This window comes from Pyricularia oryzae, chromosome 3 (genome assembly GCF_000002495.2).
Source record: "Pyricularia oryzae 70-15 chromosome 3, whole genome shotgun sequence".
Lineage (NCBI taxonomy): Eukaryota > Fungi > Ascomycota > Sordariomycetes > Magnaporthales > Pyriculariaceae > Pyricularia > Pyricularia oryzae.
In genome coordinates this window covers 2,285,250-2,300,489 of record NC_017849.1, presented here as the reverse complement: position 1 = coordinate 2,300,489, position 15,240 = coordinate 2,285,250, and the positions used below count along the sequence as shown (strand labels likewise).

Here is a 15,240-nt window from a genome sequence, read left to right as displayed (position 1 = left end):
GATGGCCACAGCGCGGCTCGGCGCGCTTGTCCTAATGCATCCACGTACATCGTTCGCGTTCTCAGCTTGGTTTGCAAACTTGCTTGTCTAGTTTTTTTTTTTTTTTTCGTTCTCACATTAATCAAGCGATTTATCCAGTGGATTCAATAATCACCATCGAAATATAGTTTGACAAGCTCCAACCGAAAAAAAGGCTGAATTTCACTCTGTTTGTCGCTCTCTCCACTTGAGCCAGTTCCCTTTGTATCAACTGGTAACCAATATCCCAATCTCAGATAACACCTAATCTTGGTTGGTAGTTTGAGTTTACTACGTACATCTTTTCTATTTGGGACGTGCCCCGGCAACCTCCAACATCACTCCGTGCCTCCTCATACCGTTGCAGGCATCAACTTGACCCTTCATCACACAATAAATGGTGAAGTGGGCGGGTGTCATCCCAAAGTTTCTTCCCTGACTCTACAGTACAAGGATTAAGCCATCTGTTGTGGAAGCAATCACCCCAGGATCTTACACCTTACAATAACAACCCTTTCTTGTTGGTGATAATCGCGCAGGTTTTCCCTTTGATCGTTGACCCTGGCCAGAAATGGAGAATGGGTCCAGGTCATCGGCGGCTTCCCTGACAGCTTCCGGATCGCGTGAATCGTCGGTCAAATCAAGGAGGTCGATTTCAAGCAAGAACAGTAGCTTTCGACTACCCATAAACGGAGATGATGAACAAATCCTCGAGCAGGATATGGCAAAAGCGGATGCCATCTCCGAAGCGTGCAAGTTTCGCAAGATCAACCGACTCAAAGAACTGGCAGTATCCAGAGGAGGCTTTTTGTCGGATCGCTTGAGGCGACAGGCATGTAAGTCTGAGTCTGGCCTGTGTCGTCTGTAATCTGAGTATGGTGAGGAATCTTTACTTACATTATCACAAAGGGCCGGTCCTGCTTGGTCTAGAACCCGAAAGCGATGAGGTCGTGGTGGATAGAAATGTGTCTTCCTCCCCGGTTGATGATGATGGTTTGTGGAAGGAAATGCCTCGGCACCGAGACGAAGACCAAGTTCAACTTGACGTAAACAGGGCATTTATATACTACCCCAACAGTATGTTGATATCACGCCCAAAATATTCATAATATGTGTTTTGAAGCCTTACTGACCATCACTTCCGGTTTCTTATATACAGTCGAAGATCCAATCGACATGGAGCATCAAAAGGCAGAGCTATCCATGTTAATTGTCGAGGTTCTCCGCACCAACCCTTACCTCTGTTACTTTCAAGGCTATCATGATATATGTCAAGTCTTTCTCCTTGTTCTTTCTCCTTCTCAACGAGCCGCAATAGTCGCACGTCTCTCGGTCCTGCGGATCCGGGACTTTATGCTACCCAACCTCACACCTGCAATCGCCCAACTCCGCCTGTTACCCGACATTCTTCAAGCCGCTGACCCGTCCTTGTGTCACCACCTCTCTCAGACCGAGCCTTTCTTCGCCCTATCCGGGACCCTGACCATGTACGCCCACGACGTGCAGACGCTGGGAGAGATTGCCAGGCTCTTCGACGCATTGTTGGCGATGGAGCCCGTGTTCAGCGTGTACGTCTTCGCCGCGATAGTCATGAGCCGGAGGGCGGAGCTCTTCGACACGCCGCCCGACGAGCCCGAGATGCTGCACTCGATCCTCTCCAAGCTGCCGCAACCTCTGGATCTCGATGACCTGCTCGCGCGCGCCGTGTTGCTGGCCGAGGACCACCCTCCAGAGACGTTGCCGAACTGGAGGCGCGGCATCTCGCCCAACAGCGTGCTGAAGACGGCGCGCGACTCGGCTGTGTGCGCAAAGCAGACTCTGGATCAAGGCAGGCAGTTCTTTGAGCGCCAGGTCCGGGAGCTTGAGTGGGATGAGAAGCGGGAGAAGGCAATGGCTGTGCTTTGGGCTTACAGGAAGCCCGCAAGGACCATTGGGTTCGCTGTTGCTTTTGGGATCTTGGCGTTTTGGTTGCGGCGCTCACCAGGACCGCTTACGTATATTGCTTCCATGTCAAATCGATGGCTGAGGGACTGATTGCTTGTACTCTGTTACCAGCTCGGCTCTCCATATTTTTGAGACAATTCACCACGAAGGCTGGTCCCAGACCGTAGCAGCGGCGGCAGCCAATCAAGCTTCATTTCTCATGTCTACTGCTTAGCTATACCAAGAATTACGCGCCCTCCTGGAAAGCCTTCTTCAGGTTTTCAAAGTGCTCCTTTTGCTCATCAGCAAGCTTTCCTTCCGAATCCCCAATGATGGTCGAAATTAGCGAATAATTGTTGTACAGAAATCTTTCTCGTTTCCTCTTATCTTTGCCAAACCATGCCTGGCTAAACTTTGTCAAAAAGACCTCCGTCTCGGACCGAAGTCTCCCAAGACTTGCCATGAGCGGCTCGTCGTCGCCGGCGTCGGTGCTCAGGACCAAGAGCCCGTGGAGAAGCTGACCGAAGCGCTGCGTGACGACATGAGGCGCTGCCGACTGTTGCGCAACAGCTGAAGCGGCTGGTTGGCGAGTGGGCAAGGCGCTGGTGAGCGTCCGGACAGAATCACAGTGGTGGCTCATGACCATTTGCAGCCGTGGCCAGAGAAGCATGGATGTTCCGTTGATATAGCCGTCAGCAGCGGGAATACGCCGCCTTTGCAACTCGAAGGCCAGCCGCTGGTTCAATCGGATGCAAATGACCAGGCCCAGACAATCGTAGGAATTGTCAATCAATGACTTGGATAGCGTCCGACCCAGGGCAAATGTTGACTCGAAGATCTCGCTAAAGTGTCGTGATATCGAAGACACAGGGAGTGCGGGCGTGAAGAACTGTGTCAGGAATGTGTACTCCGCCGAAGCATTGTCCACAAGTGCCAGATTGAAATTTCTGAAAGGGACCTCGAGATAGTGCGTTGTCTGATCTTCTTCTGCCAAGTATGACGACAAGGCCTGTTGATTACCAGTCTTCAAGATGTCAAGCCGTCGGCCGAGGTTAAAAGCGTCATGTGGTGGACCAGAAATCTTGGCACTGGAAAGAACTGTTTTCCTGGAGGAATCATCGTGTCCCAAAACATCGTTCTTGTCAAGAACATGAAGCTTGAGCTTTTCAAGAGCTTTTTGGTACCGTGTAAACTGTGTCAGGTAGTACCACTTCATGGTGTTTTTGTATGCCTGACATATCTCCTCTGCCAGGATAGCATGGTGCTTGTGTAAAAAGACAAACAATTCTTTGAATCTGAGAAAGTTGTGCTGTTGGATTATTTGAGCATTGATGTTGGGAGATCTCAAAGCCTTGATTTGAGCGACCAAAAAGTCTCTTATACGCTCGATGGCCTGCAGGAACAGTTGTCAGAAAGGGGACGTTTATATCGCGTCGAAACGAGCACACGGATCGCGGATACGACTTAGGCATACCTTTAGTACCAATCTTTCAAGTAGAGGTCCTAAGTCCGCAAGCGCCTTGCTTTTCCCTTGATTTGCACTGTTCTTGTGCGCGAGTGCACGCTTTTCCACTTGTTTGAGTGCCTGGACCCATTCTTCGTCGATATGTCCTTCCGATATCTTGGCAACAATGACTGGCGACACGCTGACTTCCTCAACTATTGGAGCCAGTCCCTTCTCGACAGCCTTGCGGTTGTCAAGTCTGACATTGAGGGCCGTAGATCTGGCCTGCAAGCTTTCGATGTCGGCCGAAACGTTGGCAAGATCATTTCGAAAGCTGGTAAGGTTGGTCTCGACGGAACTGAGAACATCGTCGCAAGCGCGTATTGACTTTGAGAGCTCTTCGAACTTGGTTTTGTCTCTTTCATCTGCAAGCTAAGTTTTAGCACAGAACCAAAAGGAGCGGCAGGATAGCTTGGTCAACGCACACTCTTCAATAGTTTGTGGTCTGTATAAGTCGTCGTCTCCTGTTTCGACCGGTGCGCTAACCAGCTCACGAAGCGAATGGCCACCAAAATCAAAGTCCAGTTCGAGGTCCTCTTCTGTCATAGGAGTCGGAAGCTTTTCCTCCAGGGTTAAGCCTTCTCCCAAGAGCTTCTGTAGAACTTCCGCCGCATGACTTCCATCGTCGACGGTTGTCGTCTGCTTCAATGCAGAGCCATTTGTTCTTCGGGCGGAGGCGAGTAGCGATGTGCTCGAGTTGCTGGAGGCCAGCGATAGGGATGAGCTGCGTGCTGAGCGCGAGGATGTTGTGTAAGGTCCGCGGATGCTGGAGGTGCGTCGTGGCAAGGGGGAGGCAGCGCGACTGGTCGATTGGGACGATGAAGGCCCAGGAAAGGGCTGAACGGCAAGTCTGTCTAGCCACATGTCGGGCGGCCAGGCCAAGTGGGCGGCAAAGGTTTAGGATCTTGAGATGGCAATCATAGCCCTTGGGAGCGCAGCGCAGGCCTCATGGGTTTTTGCTATAAAGCTAAGTCTTTCATGAACTGTTAAAAGCTACCAACGCGATAGTTTTGGAGGCCGCCTTTTCCTTTGATGTTTGGCGATTCACTATAAATCTTGCACAGTCGGTTCATTGGCTTCTAGCGTGGTTTTGTTCTTACTGTCCTTGTTGTCCGGCTACGTATGATGTGGTAGTCAGAATGCCTACTAGAGCAGGGTCCTTCGATTGGCTGGCTTGTCCCAGTAGGCAGAGTGGATCAGATAGATCGAGGAACCTTGTAATTAAAGCGTACTCCGTAAGTGGGAAAATGGAAGCTCAATTGAAAGCAAGTACCCTAGCGACCACGCTATCTTGGCGCTCTAAACAATTATCTTGTACAGAGAAAATATCTCGCCTATGGCACAGTGGTTTGTATGTTGCAATTAGATGCTTTGTGATAAGAGAACAAAAGCAGCCTCTGGTGTTATTATCGAACTTTGAAGAATCTCTAATAGGGATAGCCTCCTCAATTTTGTCACTGACTTTCGAGTAGCACAGCAAATCCCCAACCTGGCGCTACGATTGATTCAAATAACAGGAGACCATGGGTATTCTAAAATACCAACCTTGCTAGGTAAGGTACATCTAATTACATGACTTATACACCAGGACCTAATTAAAGACTTTGCTGGGGTTTTTTTTTTTTTTTTTTTTTTTTTTGTCCGGGCAAGAACTTGCAGAAAAGTTAGACACCTTAGGCTTCCACAAACTAGGTAGGTACCTTAGTAACAATACCAAGGAGGTTTGACGTTTGCTCTACAATGGACAAGGCAACTATTAAAACCCATGCTAAAAGAGCGTTAGCAAACAGGGTATTATCCAGCGACTCCAAGGGTGGCACAGCAAGCAGGCGCGTCGCGTAAATTTATCATTTAGAAAAAAAAAGCCCATGGTGGGGCATGTCTTACCTAGGGATCTAAGGGACTTCGACGTTGCGAGGGAGCGCACGAACTATGTCCTCATACTGACCATATAGCACTGAAATGTTCAACTCGTGCTCGGTATCTTTTGGCAGAAGGATCAACATATACCTAGGTGCCTTGATGGCAAGCGGAATTTTCGCTCGGTCAAGCTGATATTCGCCGATACCTACCAGTCTGTGTTGCGAGTGTTTTCCCATGTTTTGGACGGCGGCACGGGAGCTGGGGAAGCTCTCTCAAACCCTGCAGCTACGAAAGAAAGTGCAGCCTGGAGAAAATTGCCAACGGCCGGCTCCAATTGTACCGCCCAATTGAATAGAACAATCAAGTTGAATGACACCCGTCAATTGTTTTCTACTGCTGCTCTCTTACAGGCCAGCAGTCAATTGTTCACGGCGCCCTTGGAGTGAATCGCAAACAACCAATCGCCGCAGCCAAAGATCTCCATCAGATTGGTAACCCCTCGACCCCACATCTTTCCCCACTGCTTTTTGGCACGCAACGCACCCGACAGGAGTCGCTCGACCCCTCCCCGCCCGCTTCTGTCTTTTGCCTCCCTCCTAGTAATTTTCCAAAATTTGCTTAAAACCCTTCTTGATTTCTCAAACTTCCTCCCCCCCGACTATTTCCACATTTTCTTCATCCTTTCTATCATCCGGGCGTCCTCGTCTCGTTGTCGCAGCCGTTTGCATCTCGCCCTTCGTCTCTCTCTCACTCTCTCGACGAAGCATTACCTAGCCGATTTTTCAAGATGTCTGACGAGCAGGTTAGTAAAAACGGTCATGGTTTTGGTGCCGCCCCTCTCGTCACTCGATGATTTGCTTGTTCTGTTGTGCGCGGCTCTACTTGTTCCGAGGTGACTGGGGCACAACACAACAACACCGCCTGCCCTCTCAGTGTGTGCGACACCGCGCTTGACCTCACCTGGGACGACACGGCGGGCTCCAGCGCCTCATCATGGTTCACCTGTTCCGCGTTCGAAGCACTGGTGGTGGCGCATTGCCTTTTTATAACGGAGTGACTAACTCTTTCTTATCTCGAATCTTCAGCATGAGCACACCTTCGACTCGACCGACGCCGGCGCGTCGACGACCTACCCCATGCAGTGTTCTGCACTGAGGAAGGGTGGTCACGTCGTCATCAAGGGCCGTCCTTGCAAGATCGTCGACATGTCGACCTCGAAGACCGGCAAGCACGGTCACGCCAAGGTCCACTTGGTCGCCATCGACATCTTCACCAACAAGAAGCTGGAAGATCTCTCCCCGTCCACCCACAACATGGACGTTCCCAACGTCACCAACGAGACCTTTGAGCTTGTAAGGAACAGATGTCTGGAAATTCAGGGATGATATTGCTGGGCTTACTAACTGACAAACTTGTTTCTTGCGTAGATCGACATTGAGGGTGACGGTTTCCTCCAGCTCATGGACTCGAACGGAGAGATGAGGGAGGACATTAAGCTCCCCGAGGGATCTGACAAGGCCGAGGAGGTTGCCAAGGAGATTCGCCGCCTTCACGAACTTAAGCAGCAAGACGAGAACAAGGAAGTCTGTAGGTTACTTATCCAACCTAGCGCAGCCCACTCATTTGATTCAGATACTGATAACATGTGTGCGCAGTTATCGTCGTCACCAAGGCTATGGGTGAGGAGGTTCCTACCCAGGCCAAGTAATTGAGCAGCGCATCCGCGGATTCCCTGTCATGATATTTTCGAGTGGCCACGCCGTCCAGCTCAAACTTTGAGTGACTCAACTGGGTTGCTGAGGCTGGTACCAATGGGAAGGAAATTTTACTACGACACTGGCGTGTTCTTTGTCATTCTACGAAGCGACGATAAAGGAAAAGAAATCACTGCGACGGGACATGTTACGCACAAGTTCACAATTGCGTCCCTTGTGTTATCCATTGTGATCTGTCCGACGCAAACATGGGTAATATAGGTCCTAGTCAGTTTAACAGGCTCAGCCCCTGACTAAAAAAAATTCTTTGAAGAACTTAAAAGATAGGTTGGTGGGACTACTAGCCAATGTATGCATTATTCCGTGGATTGATTTGAATGTATTGTGTATAATGATCTTGAGAACGTGACTTCTGCAGGGGAGAAAAAAAAACAATGAGTAATTACCGCCGAGGTTGTCAACTATCCCCAGTTCTGAAGAGTTTTCCATGTCGTTGAAAATTTTATTTTCCTTGTGGACAAGCGGCAGTAAACTGGATCTAATTAGATCCAAAATTCCATTTCTAGGTCTAGTCTAGTAGAACACTGCCGTGACGGACTGTGGGTAAAAGATAGGCTTCGACCCACCTACCTATTCATGCCTTTTGTGTTGACCCGACTCAGAAAAGAAGAAGACTGGTTGACTGTTCGACTACAGAATCTCACTTCTCCATCTCATTCGCCACTGACAACATTTTGGACGACCCATCTGTCAATGCGCCGCCGCACCTTGTAACTGGCAAGAAACAATGTCGGGACGGCGCAGTTATCACAGATTCCCCAAGGGCCAGACATGCGAGCAGTGCCCATCAAAGAGATGGTATTCGGAAGACGGTCGCCGATATTGCGATCGCGGACATGAGATAGAGGTAACGCGGGTCCCAAATTCATCTTTCATCACGATGGTCACGCTCCACATAAAACCTGATATTCACCAACCAACCTCTGTCGGTACCACACTCCTCTTAGGGCTTCGTGGAACATGACTTTGAAGACGAAGATGGGTTCGGGCAGAAGGGCGCAGTGGCTCGCAAGGAGAAGGAGGTCCGCGAGAAGGCCTCGCGCATGCTCTCGGGAAACGCGTCGCGTGAGCTGTACCTCCAGTGCCTGCAGCTCGTTCTCCGCAAGCAGCTTTTTTGGCTCGTGCACGACCGGGGTCTGCCGCCCAAGCTGGAGACGGTGGTGCGGGACCTCTGGACCCTGAGGACGCGCAACATTGAGGGGCTCAAGACCGTTTCTGAGGCGGAGCGGGATGAGGACCTCCAGCCGGGTGGGGAGAGGAGCGAGACCGACGGCAGCGAGACGAAGATGTTTAGCAGCGGCGGGGAGTCGGAAGCCAGGCGGACGGACCGGTCGGGTACGGGCACGAGGGGTAGCTCAAGGGCGCGGAGCTGGACTTCGGAGATTGGAGTCAAGAGGTCTCTCCCCAGGCTGATTGATACACTGGGGCTCTGTTACCTGGGCTGCTTGCTGATGCGGCTGCCCGTCAGGGTCGGAGACTTGTTTGGTTGGAGCAAGAACAATCATATCATTTATCTTGATGCGGTGAGTTTTTTCATGTGGCTTTCGTGTCATTTGCTGTCCTTCGCCCTGACTAACTGAGTTTTTTGTAGATCCATGAAATTCCTCGCGAGATGCGGGCTCGTCTGCCTGGACAATATCAAAAGGCACTTACGGCCCGATCTGCTCCATTTTCGGGTGGAGAGCTTCACGAAACAGTCCTCGGGCTGGTTTTGTCCTTTCACAAATTCTACAGAATGACATTTCCGCCTCTTAATAGACAGCTGCTTACCTTAAAATACATTAAAGAGCTAGCACTGCCGCGTAAGCTTGGATTCCTAGCGAAATGAATGAGTATATGCGGACCAAAATTCTAACCCTTGGCCCTAACAGCCGAGATATACACCTTTACTCAAGAGATGGTCGACTTCCTTAATGTGGATTTTACTTTTCCGGTCGGGCAACGAAGAGTGCAACTACTCGATCACCCCGATGTCTTCTTGATATCATGCATAGTCATGGTCACCAAGCTGATCTGTCCCTTTGACGACGTTCGTCGAGGCACTAGCGAGATTAACTTTTCATTACCTTTGCTGAAGATTGACTGGCAGCAATGGAGAGAGGAGTTCGACGTGGCGCCAAAAGAGTCGCTTTCTCGATGGGATATTGAAATGCTGACCTCTGAAGATGCCTGGACTATAAGTCCAGCCAAAGCAGATGATTATCTTTCTTGGTTTCAGCAGGTCAAGATCGACCCGCAAAGGTCCAGCCAACTGGGGCGATTTGCCGGTCTTTTCCCCCTTCAGGAGCAACAAAGAGAAACCAGACCCGTGAACCCCGATGAGGCGGCTTTGGACAGTAGGTTGCTAGAAATTCATAGCAAAATGACTCTACAGCTTCCTGAGGATTTTGCAAATGAGGACTCTGTGACGACAATTTTTGGAGCTAGGCACTGGGTTTGGCGCAATATTGACGATCTCCCGCCAACCGCTAGGGCATTTTATAGCAAAGCTGGTATGTTAATGAACTTCTTGAATCAAAAGTCCAGTACGCAGACTAACAGTTTATTTGCAGCTGAGTTGTCAGGGCTTGCTCCAAGCGGACTTGCTAAGGCAGTGTTCATGCTTGAACGAAGACTTGATATGTGGATCAAGAGGCAAAGGGGTGAAGCAGGAGGAGCCGGGCAGCTGGCCTAGTACACAAAGCAATACGTGTATTGGCTTACGCAGGATGATGCGTATCCAAAATACCCAGCAAACTGCGTAGTAGAAATGGAAGGAACTAGCTTGTATCAAGCCAACCGTTTTCATGTCATACTAGTAATGTTATACATGGACCCTGCCTGGATTATTGGCTATATTTTGCAGTTCCCACCTCAGTCTTGATTTTGTACAATGCTGCCCCAAAGAACTTTTTTTTAAAAACCAAATGATATACATATCTTTTTTTTTTTTTTTTTTTGGTAGGGAGATTTGTCTCAAGCCAACTTCTAAGCGAATTCAAACGGCCGAGTGATTGCATCTCATAATAATTTGGACAGCCCCTACATAGCCCATGCATGCAGAATGCAACGGGGAACAGCGAGCCACTTGCACTCGAGTTCGCCCTCAAGACCTCTTGGCGCTGTAGCCCCTAATCCTAAGCAGAGTCCTGCCACCATAGGACCCAATCGCGTAGCCCACGTATATACCCGTCAGCACAGTCACAGGCCAACGCTGCCAGTCCCTGTCCCAATCGAGAGGGATGGGAACGGCTCCCAGCCACGCACCAAAGCATGCTCCAACAAGGCCTCCCACACTCTCGTCGATGGGTGCAGTGAATCCAGCCAGTGCGCGCCAGGCGCTGGCCTCGGCACCGCGGGTATAAAATAGTGGAAACAGGGTCAGCAGTGAGAGATTCAGCGCACACAAGAAAGTGTGAGGCGCGTGTGTGAGGAACGGCGCGCCGAATAGAACCATTAGTGCATGAATAGGCGGAGTCGCGATGAGAGTGAGAAGAAGGGAGAGCAGGGTGGCCTTTAGTTGTAATTGAGCAAAGCAATTAGCTAGTGTTCATAACTCATGAGGGGAAAAGGAGAAGAAGAAAAACATCCAAGCATACCAACGCAATATTAGGTTCCCCGCCTTGGGCCTTCTTCTTCTCGCCTGGCCTCGGTTTGCGCCACTGTTTGCCTGAGCCTGCAACGGGGAGAAGGACAACGGCGTAGAAGACCTGAATCAATGCCATCACAGGCAAGATCAAACGGCTCATGGTTGCGACCGGGTCATCGACCAAACGCTTCCAGAGGAGAACGAATATCTGCAGCTGCAGCGCAGGTATCGAAGCAGCTATGTAGTAGCTATTGCTGGGGCTCTCGACGGGGCTGCGGGTGTGGCTGCCAGCTTTTGGTGGTGGTGAAGGATCTTTGACTGTGTTTGGGAGCGATTTGCCCATAGCCTTCGCGGGCGTCGATGGCGTCGACATTGTGACAGGATCTACCAGTGGCATCGTTTGCTTCCAAGAATTGATGTATATCGCAGGGTTCCATCCATAATCTGCTTGAACCACGATGCTTTTCCTTTGTTCATCAAGGTGGAACTAAATTGTAATTAGGTAAGCTAGTAGAAGTAAATCGTCACTGTCGCGACGGCCGCTGGAACTTGGTGGGGTAGTATTTATGGGTCCTACCGTCAAGAAGTGCCCTGCTGCAGGGATTGCGTCGGCGCGACAAGCTCAATCTGAGCTTGGGAAAAAAGTCGCGTCTCCTTCAACTGCGATCGAAACCGGCAACCAACTACAAGCATTGGTACTTTGTAGCATCACATCCTGCTCACATTCTGCCGCAAACCGAAACAACCCCATGCATCACTGCGGTCGCCATGACATAGGGATGTTTCTTAGATAGCAATCGGCTGTGGCATAGTATCTCGACATAAAACCAAAAAAAAAAACAACTTGCTCATCGCCAATATCCTCGTTTGTTCCGACGACTTCACGATGCCCGGCTTTCACGATGACGAGAACTTGCCGCCCTCCACTCCCGATCGGCACGGGACATCAAACTTTTTCAACTTCAGCAATCCCTCAACCACGCCCGCTGGACCGCCGCCCTCGTCAGCTGCAAGCTATACACCTGCTGGCGCCCCATCGGCGTCCTATCTAGGCAGTTCTATCATGCGAGGCGTCACGGGTCAGAAGCCTGTCAATCCCATCAAATTTGGCAATCGCAGCTCTGGAGGGATACCTAAGAAGAACCTTCTCACTCGGGGCACACGTTCGCCGCTGGGACGATCGGTCACTAGCACCAAGGAGAGACAACCTTCTAGGCTTAGTCGACAGGTGGCCATGGATGACTATGAAGACGAGGACGAGGAAGATGAGGACGAAGAGGACGAAGAAGACTACGAGGGGGAGGATACACAGCAGCTCCCAACCGCTCGCAGCTTTGGGCTGGAGTACAGCGATGATGATGAAGACGAAGAAGAGGACGACGACGACGAAGGTGAGCATGCTGAGGGAGACGACACAGACTACGTAGACCGGCATTATGCGAGGATGAATCAATTCCAGGGGCGAGGCAACGATACAGCCGTCCGCGATAGTGCCAGAGACGACATGTGGATGAGCATGGGGCAAAATGGCACCCCGCAACATGCCGGCATTGGTGACGAGTCCGACCTGATGGAGTTGATGACACCCGCAATCAATGACCGTGTGCGACGAGAGGCCGAAGGCATCTTCCGTGCCTCTGCCATGCGTTCTAATGGGCGCGCCGCAAGAGAGCTCAACTTTGCGCCAGTAGCCAAGAGCTTGGCAGAGCAGATGGGCTATGCCGAGCTGACAGAGCCGCCATTACTCGTTCTGGAAACGGATGGCTTGGTCAGTCAGCTGTACACCGAGGGAGTCGGCTCCGAAGATGACGTGGAAAAGCTGGATGCCGCTCTCGCCCGTACCTCTAGCCACCTGGTCTCGCTGTGGTCAGAGTACGTTGCCGGTCTGCCCCAGAACGAGCAGGAACATATTGCAGGCATTGGACCAGGTCCTAATGCAGCATCATTCGAGAATGCTGCATACCTCGCAGGGTTGGCCTTGCAGGTCCACCATACTCGATCTCTGGAGTCTGACGAGTCACAACCCATCCCTCTCCCCGAGGTCCTTTTCCAATGGCTTGGTGAGAACCACAACCTCTATCCTGACCAGACAAAGGACATATCGACCTACAGGCCTTCACCGGCATGTCACACGCTATTCTGGCAGACTGTTTTTATGAACATCCTCCAGGGTCGTGTAGCAGATGCCCTGAATTTGCTCCGGAACGGAGGTTTCGACCAAGTGAAGAAAGGAAGCGGCTTTGCCTACACGGGTCAGGCCTTGTCAAATGTGCTTCGGGCCATCCACGAGACCTGTGTCATCCTCGAGGCATGCCCGGGCATAGACAATGACTGGGATCTGTGGAACAGTGACTGGACTCTATTTCGCGTTCGAGCCAAGGGTGCTTTGGATGCGCTCAGACGGTTCGCCGAAGGCAAGGAAAAGTCGTTGGGCGCATCTGACTTTTCAGACTCTGGGCGCGGATCGATGGCGGGCATGGCTCGCAAGGCAGAGTCGCAAGTCCCCTGGGATATTTACGAAAACATCAACATAATCTTTGACATAATCCTCGGCTCACAAGAGAGGATTGTTCAGGTCTCCCAGGATTGGTGTGAGGCAACAGTCGCCATGTTTGGATGGTGGGATGAAGGTCGCGACCTGAATAGCAAGAATGACATGCGCATGTCACAGTCGTTGTCACTGTCTCGATCGCGCATGTTGGTGCCCGCAGCACCACGCATTGCGAATTCGGAGGACTACCTCGATCGCCTCGCCCGTTCATTTCAGGGTGCTGTTAGTTCTGGCCTCGAGGTAAACTCCAACAGCGCCCTCGAGGTCGGCATGGCGTGCGTTTTCGAGGACAACCCCAAAGGTCTCATTGGTATTCTGAGGTCATGGTCGCTCCCTGTGGCGGCTGCCGTGGCTGAGATTGCAACGTTAGGTGGTTGGCTGCCGGCACACCAGCCCGTCTCTGTGTTCGGCGCCCTTGACCTTGACATTAACGATCTCGAGGTCCTCGGCTTGGACCCTAGGGGACCAGATGAGCTGGATGGAATGAAAGATAACACCTTGGTTCAATATGCTCAGGCTTTGGTCAACTTGGACCAGCTGTCACTGATTTCGACAAAGTCAGGAACGACCATGGATGGCTGGGAGCTCGCCATACATGTTCTGGGCCGTATGGATTCATCGGAGCGCTCTGAGGACACAATAGGAGAGCTGGTGAAGACTCTTTTGGCCGACGTAGATGCCAATGCTGGTCCCGTCGTGGACAAGGTCTGGCGACTGCTTAACAACCTTGGCATGATCGAGTTTGCTGAGGAGACAGCAGAGGTGAGTTTTCGAGCCTATTTTGTCGAGTGAAACGTTTTGAGAGGTGGCTAACAGCTTATATTGCAGCACTTTGGTGACGCACTTGCGCGCGAATCTCACAGCTATGGCCAAGCCATGTGGTACTACTCATTGGCCCATCGACCAAACAAGGTCCGCGAGGTGATGAACCTCCTCATATCATACTCTCTCCTTCAGTCTACGGTTTTCCCGCCCGAGTCCGAACTTGATGAGCACTTGCGACAACTGGTACACGATCGTAACGAGACCCTTGCCGAGTTTGCCAAGCAGGACCTTGAAGCCGCCGAACTTCTGGGCAAGATGCTTAGTGGTTATGCGACGTTGAGGAGGTTCTACGAGATACGCGACGATGACACTACCGCGGTGCCACTTCACCGCCGCCGTGCGGCGGCGGCAGACGCGCTCATGGCAGTCATAGCAGCTTCTGACGACAACATTCGGGGCGGGTTATATGATCCATCGCGTGACGGACTTGTCAGCGAGGACTTCCTGTTGACGCTACTTGGTGAGGCTACCGCGCTGGTAGATACCAGTGCCGGAAAGGGTCCAGTCATCGAACCAGGTGCCAAGACGGCCATCACATTGGACCACATCGACACGCTGCTAAAAGCTGCTGAGGATTTGGCTGCGATCAAGTCAACTTCAGTTTACACAACCTGCGACGAGTTTTTCAAGCTGACACTGGCATCGATGCCAGGCCTGAAGGGCTCCAACCCGATGGATCTTATGCGGAAGAGCACGGTCGGTGGGGATGGAAGCACAAGCAGCTCGTACGTGCTGGGCGGCAGCTCCCTCATTGCGAGCCAGCTGAGTCGTAGCATGTCATCATCGTCGCTGGCGAACAAGGCGGCTATCAGCAATAAGGGATGGGACTGGAGGAGTGGTTTTAACGCGAACAGCAGGGCAGATGATTTGCTGAAGAGGCTGAGGCTGGGTGTCGCCAGGGACTTGGCAAGATTATGGGTTGAGGAAGCTGACAGCGGTTTCATGTAAAGGAAGAAGACGATACGATACCTAAGAAAGGAATGGAAACGGGGGTCGTCGTTGATGTACGTGTACTAAGCTGGTTTCTCGTCGATATTCTGTATGTGGCAACGGCTTTTGCGTGACACGAACTTTATTTAATAGAGGAGAGGGTTCTAGAACATGAATCAAGTGCACGAGTGGCATATTCACTGGCAGTTGAAGCGTGTCTGTTGTTTTGTTTTACCCTTGACTTGACTGAGACGATAGGTGACGCGACGCCATCCAGTGCCAT

The 15,240-nt window shown here is 51.3% G+C and overlaps 6 protein-coding genes across 6 annotated transcripts; 4 read left to right on the top strand and 2 right to left on the bottom strand.

The window, feature by feature from the left end:
* The first annotated feature begins 56 nt into the window (after nt 1–56).
* MGG_06021 (uncharacterized protein) lies at nt 57–3,256 on the top strand. The gene is made up of 3 exons (XM_003711820.1): nt 57–854; nt 928–1,095; nt 1,178–3,256. The coding sequence occupies exons 1-3, from the start codon at nt 590–592 to the stop codon at nt 2,050–2,052; spliced, it is 1,308 nt and encodes a 435-aa protein (XP_003711868.1). The 5' UTR covers nt 57–589; the 3' UTR covers nt 2,053–3,256.
* On the bottom strand, nt 2,136–4,534 carry MGG_06020 (Vps52/Sac2 family protein). Its single transcript, XM_003711819.1, has 3 exons — nt 3,871–4,534; nt 3,416–3,810; nt 2,136–3,334 (listed from the first exon to the last, which is right to left on the bottom strand). Exons 1-3 carry the CDS (start codon nt 4,307–4,309, stop codon nt 2,189–2,191), a joined length of 1,980 nt encoding a protein of 659 aa, XP_003711867.1. The 5' UTR covers nt 4,310–4,534; the 3' UTR covers nt 2,136–2,188.
* A 1,354-nt stretch (nt 4,535–5,888) lies between these two features.
* MGG_16739 (eukaryotic translation initiation factor 5A) lies at nt 5,889–7,456 on the top strand. The gene is made up of 4 exons (XM_003711818.1): nt 5,889–6,110; nt 6,394–6,660; nt 6,736–6,895; nt 6,964–7,456. The coding sequence occupies exons 1-4, from the start codon at nt 6,096–6,098 to the stop codon at nt 7,014–7,016; spliced, it is 495 nt and encodes a 164-aa protein (XP_003711866.1). The 5' UTR covers nt 5,889–6,095; the 3' UTR covers nt 7,017–7,456.
* MGG_16738 (uncharacterized protein) lies at nt 7,387–10,066 on the top strand. Its single transcript, XM_003711817.1, has 5 exons — nt 7,387–7,930; nt 8,031–8,606; nt 8,675–8,885; nt 8,955–9,575; nt 9,636–10,066. The coding sequence occupies exons 1-5, from the start codon at nt 7,811–7,813 to the stop codon at nt 9,755–9,757; spliced, it is 1,650 nt and encodes a 549-aa protein (XP_003711865.1). The 5' UTR covers nt 7,387–7,810; the 3' UTR covers nt 9,758–10,066.
* MGG_06017 (glycosylphosphatidylinositol anchor biosynthesis protein 11) lies at nt 9,835–11,148 on the bottom strand. The gene is made up of 2 exons (XM_003711816.1): nt 10,662–11,148; nt 9,835–10,576 (listed from the first exon to the last, which is right to left on the bottom strand). The coding sequence occupies exons 1-2, from the start codon at nt 11,046–11,048 to the stop codon at nt 10,169–10,171; spliced, it is 795 nt and encodes a 264-aa protein (XP_003711864.1). The 5' UTR covers nt 11,049–11,148; the 3' UTR covers nt 9,835–10,168.
* A 130-nt stretch (nt 11,149–11,278) lies between these two features.
* MGG_06016 (uncharacterized protein) lies at nt 11,279–15,163 on the top strand. The gene is made up of 2 exons (XM_003711815.1): nt 11,279–13,964; nt 14,031–15,163. The coding sequence occupies exons 1-2, from the start codon at nt 11,538–11,540 to the stop codon at nt 14,973–14,975; spliced, it is 3,372 nt and encodes a 1,123-aa protein (XP_003711863.1). The 5' UTR covers nt 11,279–11,537; the 3' UTR covers nt 14,976–15,163.
* The last annotated feature ends 77 nt before the right edge of the window (nt 15,164–15,240 follow it).

Excerpts from the sequence above, each read along its gene's own strand:
- MGG_16739 (XM_003711818.1), top strand. Across the intron at positions 6,661-6,735 it reads CCAACGAGACCTTTGAGCTT|ATCGACATTGAGGGTGACGG; the intron begins GTAAGGAACAGA and ends TTTCTTGCGTAG. Across the intron at positions 6,896-6,963 it reads AGACGAGAACAAGGAAGTCT|TTATCGTCGTCACCAAGGCT; the intron begins GTAGGTTACTTA and ends ATGTGTGCGCAG.
- MGG_06017 (XM_003711816.1), bottom strand. The coding sequence starts at position 11,048 with ATGCCACTGGTAGATCCTGTCACAATGTCGACGCCATCGACGCCCGCG. Across the intron at positions 10,577-10,661 it reads GGGAACCTAATATTGCGTTG|GCCACCCTGCTCTCCCTTCT; the intron begins GTATGCTTGGAT and ends TTACAACTAAAG.
- MGG_16738 (XM_003711817.1), top strand. The coding sequence starts at position 7,811 with ATGTCGGGACGGCGCAGTTATCACAGATTCCCCAAGGGCCAGACATGC. Across the intron at positions 7,931-8,030 it reads ATCGCGGACATGAGATAGAG|GGCTTCGTGGAACATGACTT; the intron begins GTAACGCGGGTC and ends CACTCCTCTTAG. Across the intron at positions 9,576-9,635 it reads GGCATTTTATAGCAAAGCTG|CTGAGTTGTCAGGGCTTGCT; the intron begins GTATGTTAATGA and ends GTTTATTTGCAG.
- MGG_06021 (XM_003711820.1), top strand. The coding sequence starts at position 590 with ATGGAGAATGGGTCCAGGTCATCGGCGGCTTCCCTGACAGCTTCCGGA. Across the intron at positions 855-927 it reads TCGCTTGAGGCGACAGGCAT|GGCCGGTCCTGCTTGGTCTA; the intron begins GTAAGTCTGAGT and ends ATTATCACAAAG. Across the intron at positions 1,096-1,177 it reads ATTTATATACTACCCCAACA|TCGAAGATCCAATCGACATG; the intron begins GTATGTTGATAT and ends TCTTATATACAG.
- MGG_06020 (XM_003711819.1), bottom strand. The coding sequence starts at position 4,309 with ATGTGGCTAGACAGACTTGCCGTTCAGCCCTTTCCTGGGCCTTCATCG. Across the intron at positions 3,811-3,870 it reads ACCACAAACTATTGAAGAGT|ATGAAAGAGACAAAACCAAG; the intron begins GTGCGTTGACCA and ends CTTAGCTTGCAG. Across the intron at positions 3,335-3,415 it reads TTGAAAGATTGGTACTAAAG|GCCATCGAGCGTATAAGAGA; the intron begins GTATGCCTAAGT and ends CTGTTCCTGCAG.
- MGG_06016 (XM_003711815.1), top strand. The coding sequence starts at position 11,538 with ATGCCCGGCTTTCACGATGACGAGAACTTGCCGCCCTCCACTCCCGAT. Across the intron at positions 13,965-14,030 it reads TTGCTGAGGAGACAGCAGAG|CACTTTGGTGACGCACTTGC; the intron begins GTGAGTTTTCGA and ends CTTATATTGCAG.